General features: G+C 44.6%; 1 protein-coding gene across 12 annotated transcripts; it reads right to left on the reverse strand.

Annotated features, from left to right (window-relative positions):
- Positions 1-308: 308 nt before the first annotated feature.
- On the reverse strand, positions 309-19,805 carry FUS (FUS RNA binding protein). Of its 12 annotated transcripts, none has more exons than XM_086931982.1 (15): positions 19,608-19,805; positions 18,300-18,324; positions 18,016-18,215; positions 17,533-17,695; positions 16,112-16,314; positions 15,797-16,025; positions 14,200-14,234; positions 13,070-13,117; positions 12,236-12,348; positions 11,577-11,706; positions 11,283-11,393; positions 1,875-1,983; positions 1,699-1,787; positions 567-714; positions 309-482 (listed from the first exon to the last, which is right to left on the reverse strand). In XM_086931982.1, the coding sequence occupies exons 1-15, from the start codon at positions 19,618-19,620 to the stop codon at positions 443-445; spliced, it is 1,656 nt and encodes a 551-aa protein (XP_086788108.1). In that variant the 5' UTR covers positions 19,621-19,805; the 3' UTR covers positions 309-442. The 12 variants fall into 12 exon arrangements, with proteins under 12 accessions (XP_086788108.1, XP_086788120.1, XP_086788109.1 ...); XM_086931994.1 differs by having other exon boundaries at positions 16,112-16,320; positions 19,608-19,758; XM_086931983.1 differs by having other exon boundaries at positions 11,325-11,393; positions 16,112-16,320; positions 19,608-19,748.
- Positions 19,806-20,196: the final 391 nt, after the last annotated feature.

Here is a 20,196-nt window from a genome sequence, read left to right on the forward strand (position 1 = left end):
GTTTAGCCATCCTGTGTAACCATTGTAAACTTTGAATTCAGTTCCTTCATTAATACAGTTAACGCATTTATCCTTGAAACATATCCATTTTAGACTCCTCAAAAGCAGTTACCCAATTAAGCTAGACTCCCACATTTGAACTAACCAACTTATCGGGTGGTTCACATAGGCGGTTGCAAAAACCCTTGCCCTGTATTAGTCTTGCATGGGAGAAGTTATCGATTTCCACTCGCACCAAAAATGAATGTTCTTTAACTGCAGTTGCCACTTCACTCAGCGGGGTTAGATTTTGAAAAACCACCACAAACTAAAATCATTTCTCTTTAATGAACAGGCATACAAATACAAGCAAATAAAATTCAGGAAACAATATACACAAATGGAATAGTTTGAACAGCGCAGCATCATAGACAAAAAAAAAGTACAAAACAGGCATTCACATTTAATAAGGTCGCTCTCTGCGGTCTTGTCTGTGATCTCCCCTTGAATAGAAAAAGGAACAACATGTTAGATACTGCTTCTAACCATTTGTAAACCAGTAAATAAGAAAACCGGTTTAATTGTACCTAGAATCCATTTTGTTTGGTCCACCAAATCCACCACGGTCACCACCTCTTCCACGGAATCCACCTCTATCGCCACCTCTGCCTCTAAATCCACCTCGGTCAAATCCACCTCTACCACCACCACCTCTTCGGTCTTCAAATCCACCACCTAGGATGAAACAGTTCAGTTAAGTCACAAGCTGCTTTAGTTACCAGAGTGCAAAACACCCAGCTAACCTGGATAACGGAATAAAAGTATCCCTATATCTAAGGATCAGGTAGACCGTGTTAAAATTCTACCTCAGCTATTTCTCTAACCTACGACATGCGACAGTCCTTTAAGCCCCATAATGAACATTGATAACTTGCAGATAGGAATTGGAAGCACAACTAGGGTATGCAATCTGTAGTGTGAACGTATCCAGAGAACTTATGTAAAAGGCACCACTGTGTTCTCTTGCAAGTCACTCACTACAGAACAGGCATAAATTAAATCGGAATGAACATGCTTGTGCGTGAACACAGCCGAAAGGACCTCGGACCCCCTTCCGTGACCCTCAAAGGCACAACATGAACTAGATCAGCCTTGAAAGTTCGGTAAGCTTACGTAATCAATAGTGGAGGTAATAAACCAAGGTAGGAGGTTCCAAGAGAGGAATTCTGAATCAGAAATCTAGAAGACTTGAATTCAGTTGGAGGCGATATACCAAGTTTAAATTTCTTATCTGAACGTAGGACAGAAAAAAGTTGGCATAAACCTATGCAAATTATGTCTCCAAGTCTGGTTCTGCTGACCGCCTTCACACAAAAACAAGGTCACGTTCAAACAACTCCACTGCCTCAGTTTAGGGATCACGTCTGTTCTGGGAAACTGACATGGTCTCAAAATGGAGATTTTAGCAAACCAGAGCTGTGCTCGTGTAAGTTTGCTGCGAGTATAGGCAAAACAATTTTTAAACAGTCCAATGTGATGACAAGGTTCGGGTTGTGAGGCCGGTAAGAAGGACTAAAGCGTTTGGGCTGTTGAGAGCCTATATAAGAGTACATTTATTAACTACACGCAATGCCTGCTTCCACTACTTTACTTGTAGCATTAGTGTTTTAGATTGATTACCCCCAAAACGACCTCATAGAGGGCTAAACTAAAAGTTACCCATGTTCGGTCCTCCAGGTCCATCAGGTTTGGATGTCTTGCACTGGTTGCATTCATTTCGCCAAGAAAAGTTCATATTTTCACATGTTCTAGAAAATAAAGAACTACAGTTGCAATAACCTGCTCGCTCTTCTACACTATATGCACCATCTTGTCATTTTATCTTAATAACTTACGGGTTGGGACACTTCCAGTCGCCAGCTCTTTGCTGTCCCCCTCCACCACTGGAAAAGCCACTGCCACCACCACCTGAACCACCTCCAAATCCACCACGTCCCATTGGACCTGAATGAAAACAAATTGATTTACTGCTACATGAGGGAGGCAAGTAAGTGCGGCTTTATCAAAGCTCGCACAGCATTCATGCAAATGATCAAGTAATGAATGCGTCTGGAACTATCAAGAAAAAACTACCTCATTTTCCCCCAATGGTATAGCAAAGTTAATGGGATTCTTGCACAGTCAAATGGAAGCAGTTACATTTATACTATCTACTTAAATTACCATGGGACGTTTGTGGGCACGTCTCCTGTGCGTTAACAGTGTCAATTAAAATCGCTAGCCATATGAAAAAAAAAAAGGTCTCACGATGGGGACGGAAAGAAGTGTAAAAAATATATATCAGTCTGCCAATGGTGCCAAATAATCCAAGATATCTATTTGATACGTTGCAACCTGTGCCAATTGACCAAGTACTTATTTCGGACACTGACACGAATCTGAGGTGCAAAGATTGTGCACGCAGAATTCTCCTAGTTACCGGACTTCGCACTGAACTGACACTGATTTATGTGCGTCCTGGTCTTAACTTAAGGCCAATTGGATCTGTTGCCCCAATTACTGCATAAGGATTAGGTTACCAACCATCTGTTCCTGGCATATAGTGCTGTAGATTCACATGCTTTGCACACGCCTTACAAAAAGTTTTGTTCCAAGAAGTTTGAGCCACAAAGCTGCGATTCCTCCTGGTGATACCGCACATTGTCATTGACACCACCTTCAGATTGTTACACCGCAGGCAGGTGAAAATACTAGTAATAGCCATGTAACTTCCATGCAGTATTAGGATTCAAGTGTATAAATTATATGAACTGAAACCTAATTAGGATTTTTGGGAGGTGGGCTGGCGCATGTGAATCCACAGCAATACATTCCAAGAACACAAGCTTACGCACACGTGTGCTGAAGATACACATGCTTTGCATAGACTAAAGCAGCCACTCTACCTAGGCAGTCGTTAAACTGTGGGGTTTGCAGTATGAAAAAGTTATTAGGACCGATGACCAACATTGGCTTGTGTGTGTCCAAAGACTTCCACACAATGTTTAAGTGTGTTGAGTGCCCATGTTGCCGGTTTGCAAATATTAGCAATAGGAATGCTACCTAAAAAGCCACTGAAGCTCTTATTTTCCTCATGGAGTGAGCTTCAGAAAGAAAAGGCAACACTATTCTTTTGTACAAGGTATTTGGACACTACATCTTGAAAGGCCCAATTTTGAATCTGCTTTTCCCATACAAGGCAAAAAAGGAAAAAAATGTTTATATATTTCTACAACTTTTAGTAATGTCAATATAATACATTTAGGGCTCTTTTGACATCTCAAGTGTGTATAGTCCTTTCAGCAACCAAATCAGATTGCAGGAAAAAACCGTTAACTAGCCTTAGGAGGAATGCAGGATTTTTTCGAAATACCACCACCATGTCCTTGTGTAGTTGGTCCAACCCTTCTGATTGAAGGGATAGCGATTTAAGACAAGTTTCCATGATAAGTACTGCAGTTGACAAGAGTGGAGGAGTTCAAAAGACCCATGAGTCGTGTTCATACAATGGTCAAGTAACATGCTGGTGCAGGAGTAAGTCTTGGAACAATTCTATGAAGTCAGTTCATATAAGCTTCAATAGGAATTTTAAATGAGCAGTGCTGTCTATTCTACAAAAAGGCTCATTTAGCCACATGGTTTAAACGTATAGAAATTTAGGCTAACCCTGGTTCTGCAAATGCCATAAGCAATCAAGGTTTAGACTTTTGCATTAGAAGGGTTGATGTTTTTTGAAAATAGATGATAGCTTTTTCATTTAGCTGCAGGACATTGCCTTGCACACTTCCTTAAAGTAGACTTATTTGTGTGGCAAAGTCCGGTGTGAAATGAAGCTTTGTGCGGAACTAAGGACAGCTGAAAATGTTGAAATCTATGGTTGGCAAGCAAATGTTGAAGCAAGTAATATCACTGTAGGGCAGAGGTCTTCAATCTGTGGGGCGCGACCCCCAGGGGGGTCGTGGAGTCCTTGGAAGGGGGTCGCAGATTCTGCCAGAGCACGCAGTTCCTGGCGGTGGGCTGATCGAGGGTGTTCATGGCGGAGCCGAGGTGTGAAAAACATCAAAGCCTAATTAACAAGTAAAAGGTCTTCTAAAGACCGGTCAAGTACTCGGGTGTGGCTGTGTGAGTGTGTCCCTGAAGCCGTTTCGAGCTGGGGGGAAAGGGAGAGGTGGGGGGGGGGGCGGAGGGGGCTGGGGGAGCAGGCTGTAGTGTAGCCCTTTGAGGTCAATGCATATTGCGCGCCTGGAGCTGTGAGTCCCATGACACGTCCCCCGCCCCCAGCAGGGAGGCACAGAGATGCCCTCCCATGATCAGGAAAGAAGGAAGAAGAGCAGAGAGGTACTGACCCCCCCCCTTCCTCCCCCCCATGAGAGGGGCACAGAAAAGGTGGGTGGATGAATGATGGGTGGATGGATGGATGGATGGATGGATGTAAGGATGAAGGGTGGATGTGTGAAAAGGTGGGTGGATGAATGATGGATGGATGAAAAGGTGGATGGATGAAAGGGTGGATGGATGGATGAAAGGGTGGATGGATGGAAGGGTAGATGGATGGAAGGATGAAAGGGTAGATGGAAGGATGAAAGGGTAGATGGATGAAGGATGTATGGATGGATTGAAGGATGTATGGATGGATAAAAGGTTGTATGGATGAATGAATGATGGATGATGGATGGATGTGTGAAAAGATGGGTGGATGAATGATGGGTGAATGGATGGATGAAAGGGTGGATGGATGTATGGATGGATGGAAGGATGAAAGGGTGGATGGGTGAAGGATAGATGAAGGATAGATGTAAGGATGAAAGGGTGGACGGATGAAGGATGAATGGATGGATGGATGAAAGGGTGGATGGATGAAAGGGTGGATGGATGAAAGGGTGGATGGATGAAAGGGTGGATGGATGAAAGGGTGGATGGATGGAAGGATGAAAGGGTGGACTGATGAAGGATGGATGGATGGAAGGGTGGATGGATAAAAGGTTGCATGGACGAATGATGGATGTGTGAAAAGGTGGGGGGATGAATGATGGGTGGATGGATGGATGCAAGGATGGACGGATAAAGGATGGATGGAAGGATGAAAGGGTAGCTGGATGTATGGATGGATAAAAGGTTGCATGGATGAATGATGCATGGATGGATGTGTGAAAAGGTGGGGGGATGAATGATGGGTGGATGGATGAAAGGGTGGATGAATGTATGGATGGATAAAAGGTTGCATGGATGAATGATGCATGGATGGATGTGTGAAAAGGTGGGTGGATGAATGATGGGTGGATGGATGGAAGGGTGGATGGGTAAAGGATGGATGTATGGATGGAAGGATGAAGGGGTGGGTGGATGAAGGATGGATTTATGGAAGTAAGGATGAAAGGGTGGATGGGTGAAGGGTGGATGGGTGAAGGATAGATGGGTGAAGGATAGATGTATGGATGTAAGGAAGAAAGGGTGGACGGATGAAGGATGGATGAAAGGGTGGATGGATGGAAGGATGAAAGGGTGGACGGATGAAGGATGGATGGATGGATAAAAGGATGGATGGATGGATAAAAGGTTGCATGGATGGATGAATGATGCATGGGTGGATGTGTGAAAAGTTGGGGGGATGAATGATGGGTGGATGGATAGATGAAAGGGTGGGTGGATGGATGTATGGATGAAAGGGTGGATGGATAAAAGGTTGCATGGATGAATGATGGATGGATAAAAGGTTGCATGGATGAATGATGGATGTGTGAAAAGGTGGGTGGATGAATGATGGGTGGATGGATGGAAGGGTGGAGGGGTAAAGGATGGATGTATGGATGGAAAGATGAAAGTGTGGATGGATGAACGATGGATGGAAGGATGAAAGGATGGATGGATGTGTGAAAGTGTGGGTGGATGAATGATGGATGGATGTGATGAGATCTAACAGGCGCATTTATGGTTGTCAAAAGATGATGATGAGGAGTACCAGTTTCTAGAAACTTTTGTCGGAAGGGGGTCCTTACCCCTAAAAAGGTTTTACAAGGGGGTCTCGGCATCAAAAAGTTTGAAGACCTCTGCTGTAGGGGATGTTTGCCTTCGCTTCCAGACCACTAATGGAGGGAGAGAATGGAAAACATAGGCTAATATCCCAGACCAGTTCATTCTGAGAGCATGGCACATGGATTGCTGGCGTGGGTCCCTGCTTGCAAAGTTTTATATTTTTGCATTTTCGCTGGTTGCAAAGATGTGGGAACCCCATGTTCACAAGTATGGTAGGACTGGAGTTCCCATTTGTGGAATTACTACATGTTGCTTAAAAAGTTCACAACTTGGTTGCTTGGCCCAATGACATGTTATGTTAGGAGATTAATGTTGTGATTGATGTATTGCTATGTTCCATATTTTGTGCTAAACGAGATAATTGTTTTTTGTAAGTAATACATATTTGACTTTGTATGTTATTAGGACAACTTTGCTTTAGGCGATTGATTTGGAGATACTGGTGTGGAGTTCCAGATCACCTGAATTTGTGGGGTTTTGGAGATCACCTCCCTAACCAATTAGGGCAGCTACCCTTTGGATACCACTTGTGGATTACACCATTGCAGTGTGATGTGTGCATCTGACTAACACTAGATTATGCATTTGAGCCAGTGACTGTCAACTGAGACATTTCTGAAGTGGTCTCGTGTGTAGTAGGACTTCTGAAATTTAAGATGCCTGCAAGTCACAGATTTGACCGTTTGAAAATGTTGGATTAATGTGGCTATACTGTTGGTCCAGTCTAGATTTGGGTATGCCTCCTAGGTATTTTGATTGCATATGCAGAGGCAGTTTACTTTTATTTACCAACCAGCCATTTAAATATGGAAAGACACAAATGTCATATCAATCAGTCATTGGTTTATAAAGCGCTCTACTCACCCAAGAGGGTCTCAAGGCACTGGGGAGGGGGGAGGGGGTTTGCAGCTCCGGGTTAGTCGAAAAGCCAGGTCTTGCGGTCTTTCCTGAACGAGGGAGCGACTGGGGAGCGCCTGATGTGGACCTGGAGCAGGTTCCAGGTTTTGGCCGCGATGTGGGAGAAAGCTCGCCCGCCAGTTCTGCTTCTGCGGATGCGGGAGACCTCCGCCAGGGCGAGGTGAGCGGAGATAGACTGCGTTGATCTGGCGGTTCATGGAGAGAGGAGTCTAGGATAATGCAGATGTTCCGAGCGTGGGCAGTCAGGGTGGGTGGGCTCCCGAGGGCCACCAGGTGTCGTCCCATGTGGAGGTGCAGGGTCCGAGGAGGAGGACCTGGGTCTTCCGAGTTGAGCTTTAGGCAGCTGTCCTTTATCCAAGCTGCTACACCTCATTCCTTCTGGGAAGCAAGGTCTGGTGATTTCTGGGTGAGGGAGAGGATGAGTTGGGTGTTGTCGGCATAGGATACGATGCTAAGCCTGTGCTGTCTGACAATGGGGGGCCATGTAGATGTTGAAGAGCGTTGGGCTTAGTGAGGATCCCTGGGGTACTCCGTAGACTGTCGTGGGGGTGGAGAGGCAAGGGGGGAGTCTGATCCTCTGGGTTCTGCTGGAGAAGGATTGGATCCATTCGAGGGCAGATCCTTGAATTCCTGCGTTGTGTAGTCTGGTGGCTAGTGTGCGATGCGAGACAGTGTCAAAGGCTGCAAAGAGGTCTAGTAGGATGAGTGCTGCAGTGTGTCCCTGGTCGAGCAGCATGCGGATGTAGTCAGTGGCAGCGAGGAGGGCGGTCTCAGCTGTGAAACCAGACTGGGAAGCGTCTAGAATGCAGTTTTCTTCGATGAAGCAGCTCCCGCTGGGCGTTCATGAGTCGTTCGGTGACTTTGGCAGCGAACGGGAGGAGAGTGAGATATAGGCCGGTAGTTCAGGTCTGTTGGGTCTGCAGTTTGTTTGAGGAGGGGTTTCACTTCTGCGTGTTTCCAGTCTTCAGGGCAGGTGCCGGATGTGAGGGAGGAGTTGAAATTGTCCTAGTTCGGGGGCGATGGGAGTAGTGGCCATGTGGAAGATGTGAGGGTTGAGGGGGCAGGGATCCATAGGGGCTCCTGAGTCTCTTCTTCATGGTTGAGATGAGCTCAAGACATGGTGGCCCAGGAGGTGATGATCCGCTTCTCGGCGGTGGTGGGTGGTATGGCGATTTCTTCTGCAGGCTCGCAGAAATAGTCATATGGCCTTGATCTTCAGGTTGAAGTAGGAGCAGAGTTTGTCGCATAGTTCTGGGAGGGTGCGATGTCAGTGGCTTTGCAGGATGGTTTTGCGAACTGCTGAACGAAGTTGAACAGTTCCTTCGTGTTGGATGCGCTTGTCTTAACTTAGTCTCTGATGAAGGTTCTTTTAGTGTCCCTTATGTGCTGGTAGTCCTTCGTGGCGATCTTGTGATGGTTTCGCGCTTCTGTGGTATGCAGGTTCTGCCAGGTTCTCTCTAAACGTCTGCAGGTGCACCTGGCTTCTTGGGAGTTCGGTGGTGAACCAGGCGGCCTTTAGCGGGTTTGTGCCGGAGAGGTGCCAGCTTGTCAGCTCAGCAGGAGACCCAGCGGTGGAATTAATTGGCTGCGTAGTTGGTGTCGGTGGTAGCCCGGGGGGCGTTCTTGGAGGAGTTTCAGGTGTTCCTCAGTGACCGTGCTCCAGTTCCGTCGAGGCGGGCACGGGGCAGGCTTGGGTGCGGTGGAGTTGTTGACAGTGAAATAGATGCAGTGGTGATCTGTCCAGAGGGGCTGGGTGTTGTGGCTGAGTTGGATGTCATATGAAGAGATGCGCTGCTATCTAGACATTGGGACTACTCTTTGTGCTGCAGTGTGCCCAAATGGAGGAAACTTTGATTGATAATGTTCCCTTGAAATTGAAACCTTAGATACTCTGTGATGGATAGGTGTATGCATCATTTAAGTCTTAGGATGGGATTTATCGGTACGAGATTTGGTAAAGGAGTAAAAGACCCCATCTTTTCTGGGAAGTATAGACTATTCTCTCGATCCTTGAAATTTAGTAATAGCAGCTCTATTTCCTGTTGTAGAATTTGATTTGATTGAGAGTGGGAGAAAGTTGAATAAGGCCACCAGACCGGTGTTAAGCGGCAAGTCAGAAAGTCACGGTTTAGTATTGTTTGAGGTACGGGTTCAATTTTCAAGAACTCTACCCTGAAAATGGTTTGTTCTGAAGGAGCCTCTGTAAAATGTTTTGAGTGGAGGTTTGGCCCTGGTTTTTATACGCTGACTCCGTATTGTCTGAGGCAGAGCTCACATCCTTCTTACAGGTGGGCCTATGAATGGAAACATGGAATGAGTTTGTAGAACGCCCATTGATTTTGCGACCTTTGTATCATTTAATTCAAGGACTGTCTACGTGAGGCCCAAAATGACGATCCTTAAGTGGCAGATGTAAAATTACCTTTAGTACCTCGGGTTTGAATCTGGCTACACGGTAGGAGGCTAGTGTTTACCCTCTAGCAGTAGTCGGCTGCATCTAATGCTCACTTAAAGAGTTGTTTATGACCAGCTTTTCTTCATTAACAATTTTCTGCATTTGACTGGAGGTGTTCGAGCCAATGGGCCCCCATCATATCTAGCTATAAGAGCTTGGCTGTTGGCTATGCACCAGTGGTTCGCTGCTTGCGCAGCTACACATTTCCCAGAAGACTCCATTAGTTTACTTTGTGTCTGGAGGGACCCATCACCCGATGTTTGGAAGTGTCCCCTCTTTCTTGCATTAGAGACCACGTGTTAACTGATCTAATGAAATACTTTAATATTTCATTCAAATTTAATTGCAAAGCGGAATAAAGGTGGGCAGCTAAGATCACCAATTCACAATTCTTTATTGCAGCACATTTTTTTTATTTGATGGTGCAGTCTTATATCGTCAACGCATGGTGTTAAAATGCTCTCTTTGACAGGGTCCTCCAATTTCTCCTGCGTGACAATGCAGTCTAGGATTAGTAGGTACTGTGTTCTGCCCCTCCCTCAGTTTCAAAAATGGCCTTTTTTCCATTTGGTCTATGTGAAGAGATCTGGTGGAAAGCTGCTGCCCTGTCTATTAAATACTAATCTGCAGAAGCGTTGGCAGGTGAGAACGGTCATGTGGGATACACATCAGGGTCCGTATCCCCGTGTTGTGACAGTCGTCCCAAGCAGCCCCATGGTTTGGTTTTGTGGCATCATCCTCAACTTCTATTATGGGTGAGTGAAGAGATTGGTCAACTGCTTCGGACAGCAGGTCATTCTAAGGACACAAAATAAAGGAAGGCCCAGCGGGGCATGACACGGAAGCGAGCCGAAGACCTGCTAAGTACAAGTGATCTCTCGGACGCTATAAACCTACACAGTCAAGACCATACCTTCGCGAGAAATCTACTAGAAAATTTAAGGAAAGCCCGAAGGAGTCTTGAACCGGAGCACAAAAGATTACATCCAAACCAGTCTCCAGAAAAGGAGAAAAAAATCAGTTGATGGCAGTGACCAAGCGCAATAGTATGATGAGTAGTCGTGTCACCGCCTTACAACTTTAAGAACTTCTTGGAACAAAAACTTTAAAATTATCCGAGCCCAACACTAGATATTGGACTTGTGCAAAGCATCTACAGCAACCCCCCCTCGAACTACAAATATTTCACTTAATTCCTGACTGAGGGCCAAGTGGAGAAAATCATTCAACTTATCTGAATTAGGTGCACACAAAATAAAGGGACAAAATAAGGGGACACCTGAGCGCAACAGGTGCTAGCAAGATCGATTGATCAGTTAAACGTAAAGGAAAGTGGTTCAGACTGTACAGATCTAGAATACAGTGAGAAATGAAACCTAGGAATATAGCTCGACAGTATCATGGAAACTGATACCTCAGAAGCACAAGAAGTTCTATATCTTCAGGGCCGGAGTTAGGTTTGTAGAGCAAACCAACGGTAAGGAGGGGGAAAAAAACCCACAAAAAGCAGTGGTCATGAAAACCCTCTACGCCAAATGGCCCGAGATAAAACTAAATGCCTTTGCTGAAACTAACAAGTATTTGAATACTCACTAAAAGCCAATTACTTCTGAACATGCAAGAATGGTGTAACCCAGCAGTTTTATGGCACACTACACGTACTGAAATCTACGCTCTAAACAGCGAAGGTTGCCACCTGCCTGCAGATTATTATGTATGTAATCCCTATTCACTAAAATGCATCAAGTGAATATTGGGTGCTTTTGTAGTTTCAGTAAGAACACCCAGATGAAGGCAGAAATGATCAAGGCAGAAGTGATCGTCTCTCAATCAAATGAACCAAAACATCAGTTCATACCCCCGCGCCCTCTGCCACCTCCTCTTCCACCATTGCCTCCACCTCTGTTATTGAAGTCAGCTCTGCGGGTTGCAAACGAAACCTTGATGGGGTTACCAGAAAACTCCTTCCCTGCAAGAAACAATATACCTTTCAGAAATGACGCTTATTGTAGATTACATCAGATACAGATGCTAGAGACTTCTCAAAAGAGTTTAGTGTCCAGCTTTTTTTCACAACGCGAAGCACGACTTGTAAGCAAATATACAATTGCATAGAATGTATTAGACTAAATCAGCACATGAAACCACATACCATCAAACCAATCGATAGCAGCCTTGGCCGAGGGAGGGTCGTCAAAAGACACAGTAGCTTCCCCTTTAAGTTTGCCAGTCTCCCGATCAGCATACAAATTTATCATTGGTAGTCCAGTCTTCTTGTTAATCTGAAGGGGAAAACGTTAAAAGTAGCTTAGAGCCTTTTTCAAGGGAGTATCGTTTTAAACAACTTTAGATAGCTATACGCAAGGTGCTAAGGGGTCACCATGACCACTCACAAGTTATGGGTCAGAGCATTTGAAGGAAAAGGCAGACGAGACCAGATACCAAACCAAGGCATACAGGCTGTGCTGAAAGTCAAAACTACCACCTAAAATTGAAGTCAATGGCCAGGCTTTACCAATCAACCCCCACAAAAATCAGGTCTTGACTAATAGGGTAGCCTAAATCAGCACTATTTAATTTTGGAAACATTTTCGAAAGGTTAGAAAGGCAAAGAAAAGCTGTTGGGTCCCCCACTCGCCCTTTCGAACGAGCATAATCTAAAGCAGGGACAGACCAATGGGATAAGCAGTCATTTCAAAAGTAGCAATTCTAAATAACGTAACGACATCGAGGTTTTAAACACGATCCTTTCATTTGAACTCGTTAGACGTGCGCGTTATGTACCGCGGCCTATTGGGAAAAGAAAATTACCTTAATGATGCCAATCTGCTTGAAGTAGTCCGCAACAGACTCGATGGTAACATCTTCACCAAGACCCTGAACAAAGATTGTATTGTTGTCAGAGTTGTCCTGTTCAGAGCCACCTGCAATTAAAAGACCATCGTTAAAGCGAAAACTCACAGATTAAGCAACTCATTGATCATTTAACATCCATCAGCCTGTCAATGCATGATAGCACAGAATTGGCCCATTGTTCTCTACAGACTTGTGCACCAATGGCATCCATATTTGTTAAGATGGTCTGCAAGATTCGCATATGTCGACGCCAGTCCAGTTGCTGTGTAGGCAGACAATTTAGAAGTTGACCTTTAACAGCGACCTTAAAATAGTTTTGCAAACCTGTGGTAGGCATCAAAGCCAAAGGAATAGTAGATACACTGCATTAGCCTTATACCAGTGCCCCTGTTAAATTCAACTAAGTGGACCAATAAAATCCCAACGAGGACACAGTTTACCCCCCAAGTTAGTGTGCCCCGCAACCATAAACGCGTGCATCCTATTGCAGGTTACATCAGAGCCCATATTGTGTTCAAGTAGCCCAAAAGAAGGCAACCACCTTAATGTTTCACTGCCACCTAGTTGAGCACCTCAGTGTATGGCAGCTGATGTACCCATTGAATCGCTTTTCAGCGACGCTCATGAACATAGTATGGCATACAAAGACGCAAGAAACCTGGCACCCAAAGTTCAGACGCCGAGAGACCTTGTGTTCCTAGTGCCTACTTGTTATGAAAGCTGGCAGTTGGCACAGACCAGCATGTTGAAACTTTAGTACACTTCTCAGTATGCCCAGCATGAACTTACCACTATCATGTCTGGGGCCACTCTGCTCTCGGGGACCTCCTCCACCTCCTTAGGCAAACAGAAAAATAAAAACGCTGTATAACAAATAGGCATACGGGCAAACCCCATCCAAACCCATGCACTCCCAACTCAGTCATAATATTAAGATACACAGCAGGCCAGTGTTGGTATATGTGTTCGTATGTGTGGCAAGAATCAAACACCCTACACCAGTGACACAAAACACCCTTCGAAGAACAGGCCATGCTCAAGCAGGGTTTCCTTCCTAAGTATTTTCTAACTTAAAATGCTTGCATTTATACCCATACTCGGAGATCAGATGGAATTTTACACGTCACCATTGACTCATGGAACTGTGGGTACCGCATGTACAACTTTTTGCAGTGACCCAACAGTTTTGTAGTTTATTCACACCTTGGGTTAAACCCATTCCATATGAAACCTGCCTGTTCTATACCCCTCAAGTTTGAAACCAATGTATTATTGATTTTAGGGCGGCCTGTGTAACGCAACCTTTAACGTAGAGACAATATTTCCTCCTTTAACCTTCTAATGAATTAAACCTTTTTTTAAGTTTACAATTGCCTCGTTTCCGGTTTATTTTAATATACATTGCCATATACCAAACACTGGTCTCCACACATTGAAACTTTTGCCAAACCCTTTTCAGTAACCCATGGGAAGCCTCCTTAAGCTCTCCAAATGAGCAGCATTATCATATAACACCTTTGTTGTGTTTGTTTCTTAAATCGCAAAACACCATTCAATAAGAGTATCAACGTGTTCAGTTAAGAACCATTCACCTTCCTGTATTAGGAACGAGGGTTTTTGTACAAATCGAAGGAAATGTAGCTGCAGGATACCCAAAATAGCATTTCGTGCTCACCACTTTTAAAGAAGCAATTCAAGAGAGCTGTCTTGTTGAAAAACAGAGGCAAGACGAATAGCTGCAATAGCGTGTACCAGAACCTACAATGAAGCTGAACACAGCTTGTAAGGCTTGCTTGCAAAGGCGGACGCTTGGTGCTCCCATAGGTTATATCTGATAAATGGCGGCTTTCCTTAAAATTGCTACTGTTACATGACACTGGTTTTTGGAATAAACAGTTTTGTTTAAGTAACTCACTTACCACCAAATTTATTGAAGCCACCACGTTCACCACCGCTGAGGAGACAAGTTAGAAGACATTGAAGATTTCCACGTCTAGGCTTTAGAGCGTTAGAACCAGATCCTTATGATACTGGCAACTTTCCTCCTGTAGACCTAAGAACTCGTCCACCTTGTTTTGCCAATAGCACATTCAGACTTAGGTTTTCCTACGACACATGAAGTCAGTCTTGTACAAGTTTATCATCTTTACAGAAATAACGATTGTTTACCATTAGTACCACAATACCATTCAGCCATGTCACCTGTTTGTTAAATGTAATCTCACACATTTCGGAAAACAAAACAGTGTACGCAAACCACGAGCATTTTAGGTTTACATAGTGAAACACTGCCTGAAGTACGCAGCCTAATTAATGAACTCAAGTGATAAACCTGGTATTCTATTATACACCCCCAAACGCGCAGCAAACGTGAGGCGGGTGGTTATTCATCTATTAGGTATTATTCACCTATTATTGGTAGACGAAAATGCTATACCAGTGAGAAACACAATGTTGAAGCATTACTCTAAATACTTACCTTTAAGGGTGAGCATTAAGGACACCCATGCAGTACTAATGGAAGTTTGACCGTACCCCACATATAAACCAAATGTAATACCCAAGTCTAACCATCTCACATTAGATCTTCTAGTAAAGGTACCGGTAACATCTGAAGTTACCATGGCCTATACCAGTGAGAAACCCAATGTTGAAGCATTACTCTAAATACTTACCTTTAAGGGTGAGCATTAAGGACACCCATGCAGTACTAATGGAAGTTTGACCGTACCCCACATATAAACCTAATGTAATGACCTAAGTCTAACCAGCTCACATTAGATCTTCTAGTAAAGGCACCGGTAACATCTGAAGTTTCCATGGCAACACAGATGTTATTAAAACGTTGCCTTACTTTCCGATCTGACAGGAGTGGTCAGGGTTTAACATTTGCCAATACATACTTCTGCAAGTTCAGCACGTTTGTAATCTCCGTATTAGTACAGCCTAACCCACTTAGGGCTGCTTAATTTTTTTTTAAACCTAAATATTTTACACAAACCTCACAATTGATCCACCTGAGAATTGTTGAGAACAGCCTGAAGTGGCATGTCTCAGATTTACACATTTCAATGTTGCACACTACAGCATTCATTTGATAAATTAACCTTACTAGAAGAACAGGTCAGCCGACACAAAACGATGTGGCAACATTTTAACCCGTTTCAGCTCAAGACAAGTTGTAATCAAAGGAAGCGCAAATGTTTGCAATTTCTAAACACCACATTGAGCTAGGAACACATTTCCCAGCTAACCACAAGCGGCAATACATCTCAGGAACATAACCCTGTCACAGGACATAAAATCGTTTGCTGGAAGTTATCAAGGCATAAAAATAAAAGCTTTAAACACATTTCATTCCACAATTTCTGCAGCATTCAACATGCAAACTGGCACCATTCTCCATTCTAGTAGCTAGCCACACACGCTTGCAAAACTCCAATTTTCCCTAACGCAGCTTGGTTCAGACTTTCCAAAGTTAACATTAGTTTCCTACACTCAGGCTTTAACACCTACCCCATGCCTCCTCTGGGACCACCTCCTGGCGGCCCTCCTCTGGGGCCACCTCTTCCACCTCTGTCGAATCCACCTCTGCCTCCAAAGCCTCCACCTCGGCCTCCTCTGTTACGATTGTCTTGACCACCAAAACCTCCTTGATCTTGACCACCATACCCACCGCTACTGCTGCCACTGCTGCCCCCACTACCACCGCCCATTGGAGGGGTATCCTGGCCATAGCCTCCACCTAAATCAAGATAAAATGGTTTAAAATTGTTATCCACTTGAGGGAGTTTTCCACTTCATCAACAGTATCCTGCAGAATAAGCTCACCTCCACTTCCTCCATACTGTCCTTGCTGACCGTAGCTTTGGGGTTGGCTGTAACTCTGCTGTGTTCCATATGAACTCTGTTGCTGGCCACCGCTGCTACCGCCACTACTTCCACCAGCTCCATAACTAGACTGTTGTCCATACCCTCCGCCACCTGCAGCTGCTGCTCCTCCACTCTGTTGCCCATAGGATTGCTGACCACTACTGTAACTGAAAGTCAGGAATATTAAGAAGACTTCGCTCACTTTCCAACGGGAAAATTAACATTGAGCGTGTTCCTCAAAATTCGTACAACTGAAGCGGAAACAATCTGGTGTAAATAATACTTTATGCAAGCACGTTGCGTTTCAACAGTTCATAGCAGCATTTAACGCCTTTTCGTGGAGCAAAAGCCTGTTTTCCAACAGGACCACAAAGAACATTCTCCAAAAGTCATTACGTTAAATAAATATCAGGACACCGATGCAAGATACGTGTAATGCCACGCTTGTAAGGAAATGTTCCGATTCTGTGCCTCACAAAATCTTCCTTCGCTACAAACCTTAGTTCCAAGGCCATTCATTAGTCAGCATCAGATGACTTCATTATCAACTTATTTGCAGCCATCTAATTGACCAGAGCAATACTCTGAGTTTAAGCATGGATCAAACACCCATCGCCTTTAGTGCATTAGCCTAAAAAGCCAATGTGAAACCAACAACAGCATTAATCTAGGTATCCCTTTCTGTTCATCTCTAGGCTACGTAACTTCATCAACACTCGAATTCTAAAATTATGTAATGTAACGCTTAATTACTGGTCTAGGAATGCATATGATCGACACGAGGGTGACATTTATAGGACCGCGAGTCGCGGGGCAAATTTGAAACAATCTAAAAATACATTAACTTCCAACTTAAAACATCCCAAAGGTTGCATAAGTGATAATGACTGGTCCCGAAAGCGGCATTTTAAAGGGTTATGTAAAGCCACATCATTTAAGCTACCGTATCAAGAATTTTGATTGGACTAGGGACCCCCACCCACCACTATCAACTCACTACAAGTCTGTAAACCGACCAGAATTTAGCAGTCGGGTTCAACCTCCCACATACACAAGTCGACCTATTGTAACTTCCAACGCGTACACTCAGGACAATACACCACCATGGCTCCATCTACTTGAAGCAATCCCTTAACAGTTGCATCTCCAGTCAAAAACTACCACGTGTCATATATTACACCAAAAAAAGGCAGAGTTGGGCAAAAAAGTAGCAAGCGTGTTCTAGGGACACTTAAACCCACTAACCCCTAATCACACTTAAACCCACTAACCCCTAATCAGCAAATAAACTTGGAGTCGCACGTGGTGCCCATTTCTGCAATGGCAGCACCAATACTAGCACACAAGAATATCTAGCATAGACGTGGACCGACTCTTACCTTCCCGGAGTAGAACTGTTAGACTGTTGCTGACCATAACCGGAATAGGAAGACGGTTGCTGCGGCTGTTGCTGCTGGGATTGCCCGTAGTTTGCTTGTGACGTCTGATTGTTTCCATAGCTTCCATACCCCTGAGGAGCAGCAGACTGTCCAGTATAACCAGCTAAAACGAGACAAGTTTATTAAGCAGACAGTAAAAGTGATATCTGCGGCCATGGACCTATAACATGGAGGACTGACGTCTCCTGGAACGTTCCAACATCCCCCCTCAGCGTTAAATAATCCTATACTCTAGTTAATTGCTTTGTCGCCTATTACCAAATACACCCCCCTCACACACAAAACAAACTGTGCCCGGCAGATGCATTACCACCACCTTGGAGATCATTGCGTTAATAGTCAGTAAAAACGAGAAAGGGGGTGCATTTTGAACCGGCCTTTGATAAACACGTAAATTTAAACACCTAAGACCTAAACACTTACAGCTCTGTTGCGTCTGCTGCGCTTGTGCTTGACCATAAGATGATCCGTAGCCGCCGCCACCACCACCACTACTCTGTTGTTGACCGTAGCTGGACTGCGTGTCGGCAGACTGTCCGTAACTGCCGTAGCTCTGTTGGCCATACTGCTGGCTGGCTTGTTGCGAATACCCCTGACCCGGTTGGGAAGGATAAGACCCGTAACTGAAAAGAAAAGGTGCACATTAGATGCTCTACGTTGCGTTTGCAAAAATAGTAGCTTTAAAAGTAAAAATAAATTAAACTCACCCCTGAGCAGCTTGTTGAGAATAGTCTGAAAAGATAAAAGGGAGGAAAAATGTCAAACGACCGTTGGGGCTGAACGATGTAAGCGACTAATAGGTCGCCGTGTCTCCAACGGGTGAAAATAGTCCCAAACATGCATCACATTACAATTCAAAATGGTTATATTAATATTGGACGCCTGGGATGTAGACGCTTTATCACATACACCGGAAAATCGTCAATCACTCCGCCACCAATGAAAAATGAAGCATTCCTCAAAACGTGACAAACATTTATCCGATAACAGCCAATACCGAGAAACCGTACTAAAGCCCTTGCGTATCCTACGTATATTAAATTATGGCGATTGACAAGGACGCCATTAAGTCCCTCAACGACATGACATGCAGGACTACATTTCTATCGCCGTGAAAGAGCTAGTCATTTCTGAACACGAATTGGAAACCACAATCGTCATAACTCACTAACACTCGTTGGGTGGAAATGGTCGGAAAATTTTTGGTCCGTCCCATAGTCGTAAAGCCCACTGCGACGTATTGGCAGCCGAGGATGGGGCCTAGATTCCTCTGGTCAAGATGGCGAACTAGCGTGGCGCCCTTTGTGGCGAGACTCAGTCATAACGACGCAAGGCATCGGGCGCAAGAAAGGGACTGCACCCCAGAACTACGAGCAGCAGAACCAACTACTCATAGAAAACATTCGAATTTTACTTGTTTTTTGTTTTATTGTTGGTCTACTTCCTTGGCGCCCACGGCAGCTCATCCACATCCGCCCGTCACCCACGTGTTGAACTACCCTAACCAAGTTCACAAAGCGATTTAACGCTTTGTCAGGGATAGTAAGTGCTATATAAAACGTAGTTACAATGTACAAGTAATAATGCACAGACCGGCTAGTTGTAACAATAAAATCGTTTTAATACGAAACCATGCAAGCGTTTACTCATTACGAGCGCTCCCGTTAAAACAGCACAATAACGCCTCGAGTCAAATATCACACGGAGACGACAAACGAGGATAAGAACGGTTCCCCGCAACATGCATCCGCGGCTAGAAACCCTTAACCTCAGACATCCTCGATGTCAATCTCCTCCCTCCCCAAAAAAATACCATATATATCACGCAGTATCACCCCCCAACCAGTGAAAAACAAAACGTAGAACAATCCTTCTATCCATCCACGGAACTGGAAATTAAACGGAAGCCATTTTGTCTCCGGTTCATCGTTTGAACAGCAAAATGGCGGCTAATCTTTAGCGAAATATCTGCTGCACCCACGCCCCACATCGTAAATCGCGTTTTGAACTCTTACCGTTTGACGCCATTACGGCGGTGGATGGATCGGAGCTCGGTGTACGAAAAGGACGGAAGTCGGTAGGACTCTGCGGTGAAACTTTAGCCCCTCCCTCCTTCAACGTCCACCCTTTCAGCTGCCTGAAACCGAACTGGATGTTGAGCTGACTTAACAGTGAGACGTACTTCCACAGGCTGCGTCTGGAATGTACCACTTGGCGAGACCTAAGGGAAGAGGAAGATCAGACTTTAAACACAGGACCTTTCATTCATACCAGAATCTGGCTGGTAACTGTATATTATTCTTTTGTTACAGTGCTACTCCATTATGACTATCAGCAATGCTGGATTTGCAGTAAAAACATTCAAAAAAGGACCACGCCCCAAGTTTTACCCCTACCTCCGTGTTCGTGTTGGTATGATCTGCTGTTTAGCATATTTTGGATTGTGACGACATAATGACGTGAGTTGGGTAACACCAGCACAGATTTGAGGGGGGAAGATTACTTCAGTGGTACATTCCATTATTGGTAGTTTTTTGGGGAACTTTTATTGTAGGCCGTTTTTTGTGTTTCTCTTATTGGTGAACGATGAAACGTCGGCTCGTA

Source organism: Lissotriton vulgaris, chromosome 7, assembly GCF_964263255.1.
Source record: "Lissotriton vulgaris chromosome 7, aLisVul1.2, whole genome shotgun sequence".
Taxonomy (NCBI): Eukaryota; Metazoa; Chordata; class Amphibia; order Caudata; family Salamandridae; genus Lissotriton; species Lissotriton vulgaris.

Excerpts from the sequence above, each read along its gene's own strand:
- FUS (XM_086931994.1), bottom strand. Across the intron at positions 16,026-16,111 it reads ACAGTATGGAGGAAGTGGAG|GTGGAGGCTATGGCCAGGAT; the intron begins GTGAGCTTATTC and ends ATCTTGATTTAG. Across the intron at positions 12,349-13,069 it reads TGGCCCCAGACATGATAGTG|GTGGCTCTGAACAGGACAAC; the intron begins GTAAGTTCATGC and ends TTTTAATTGCAG.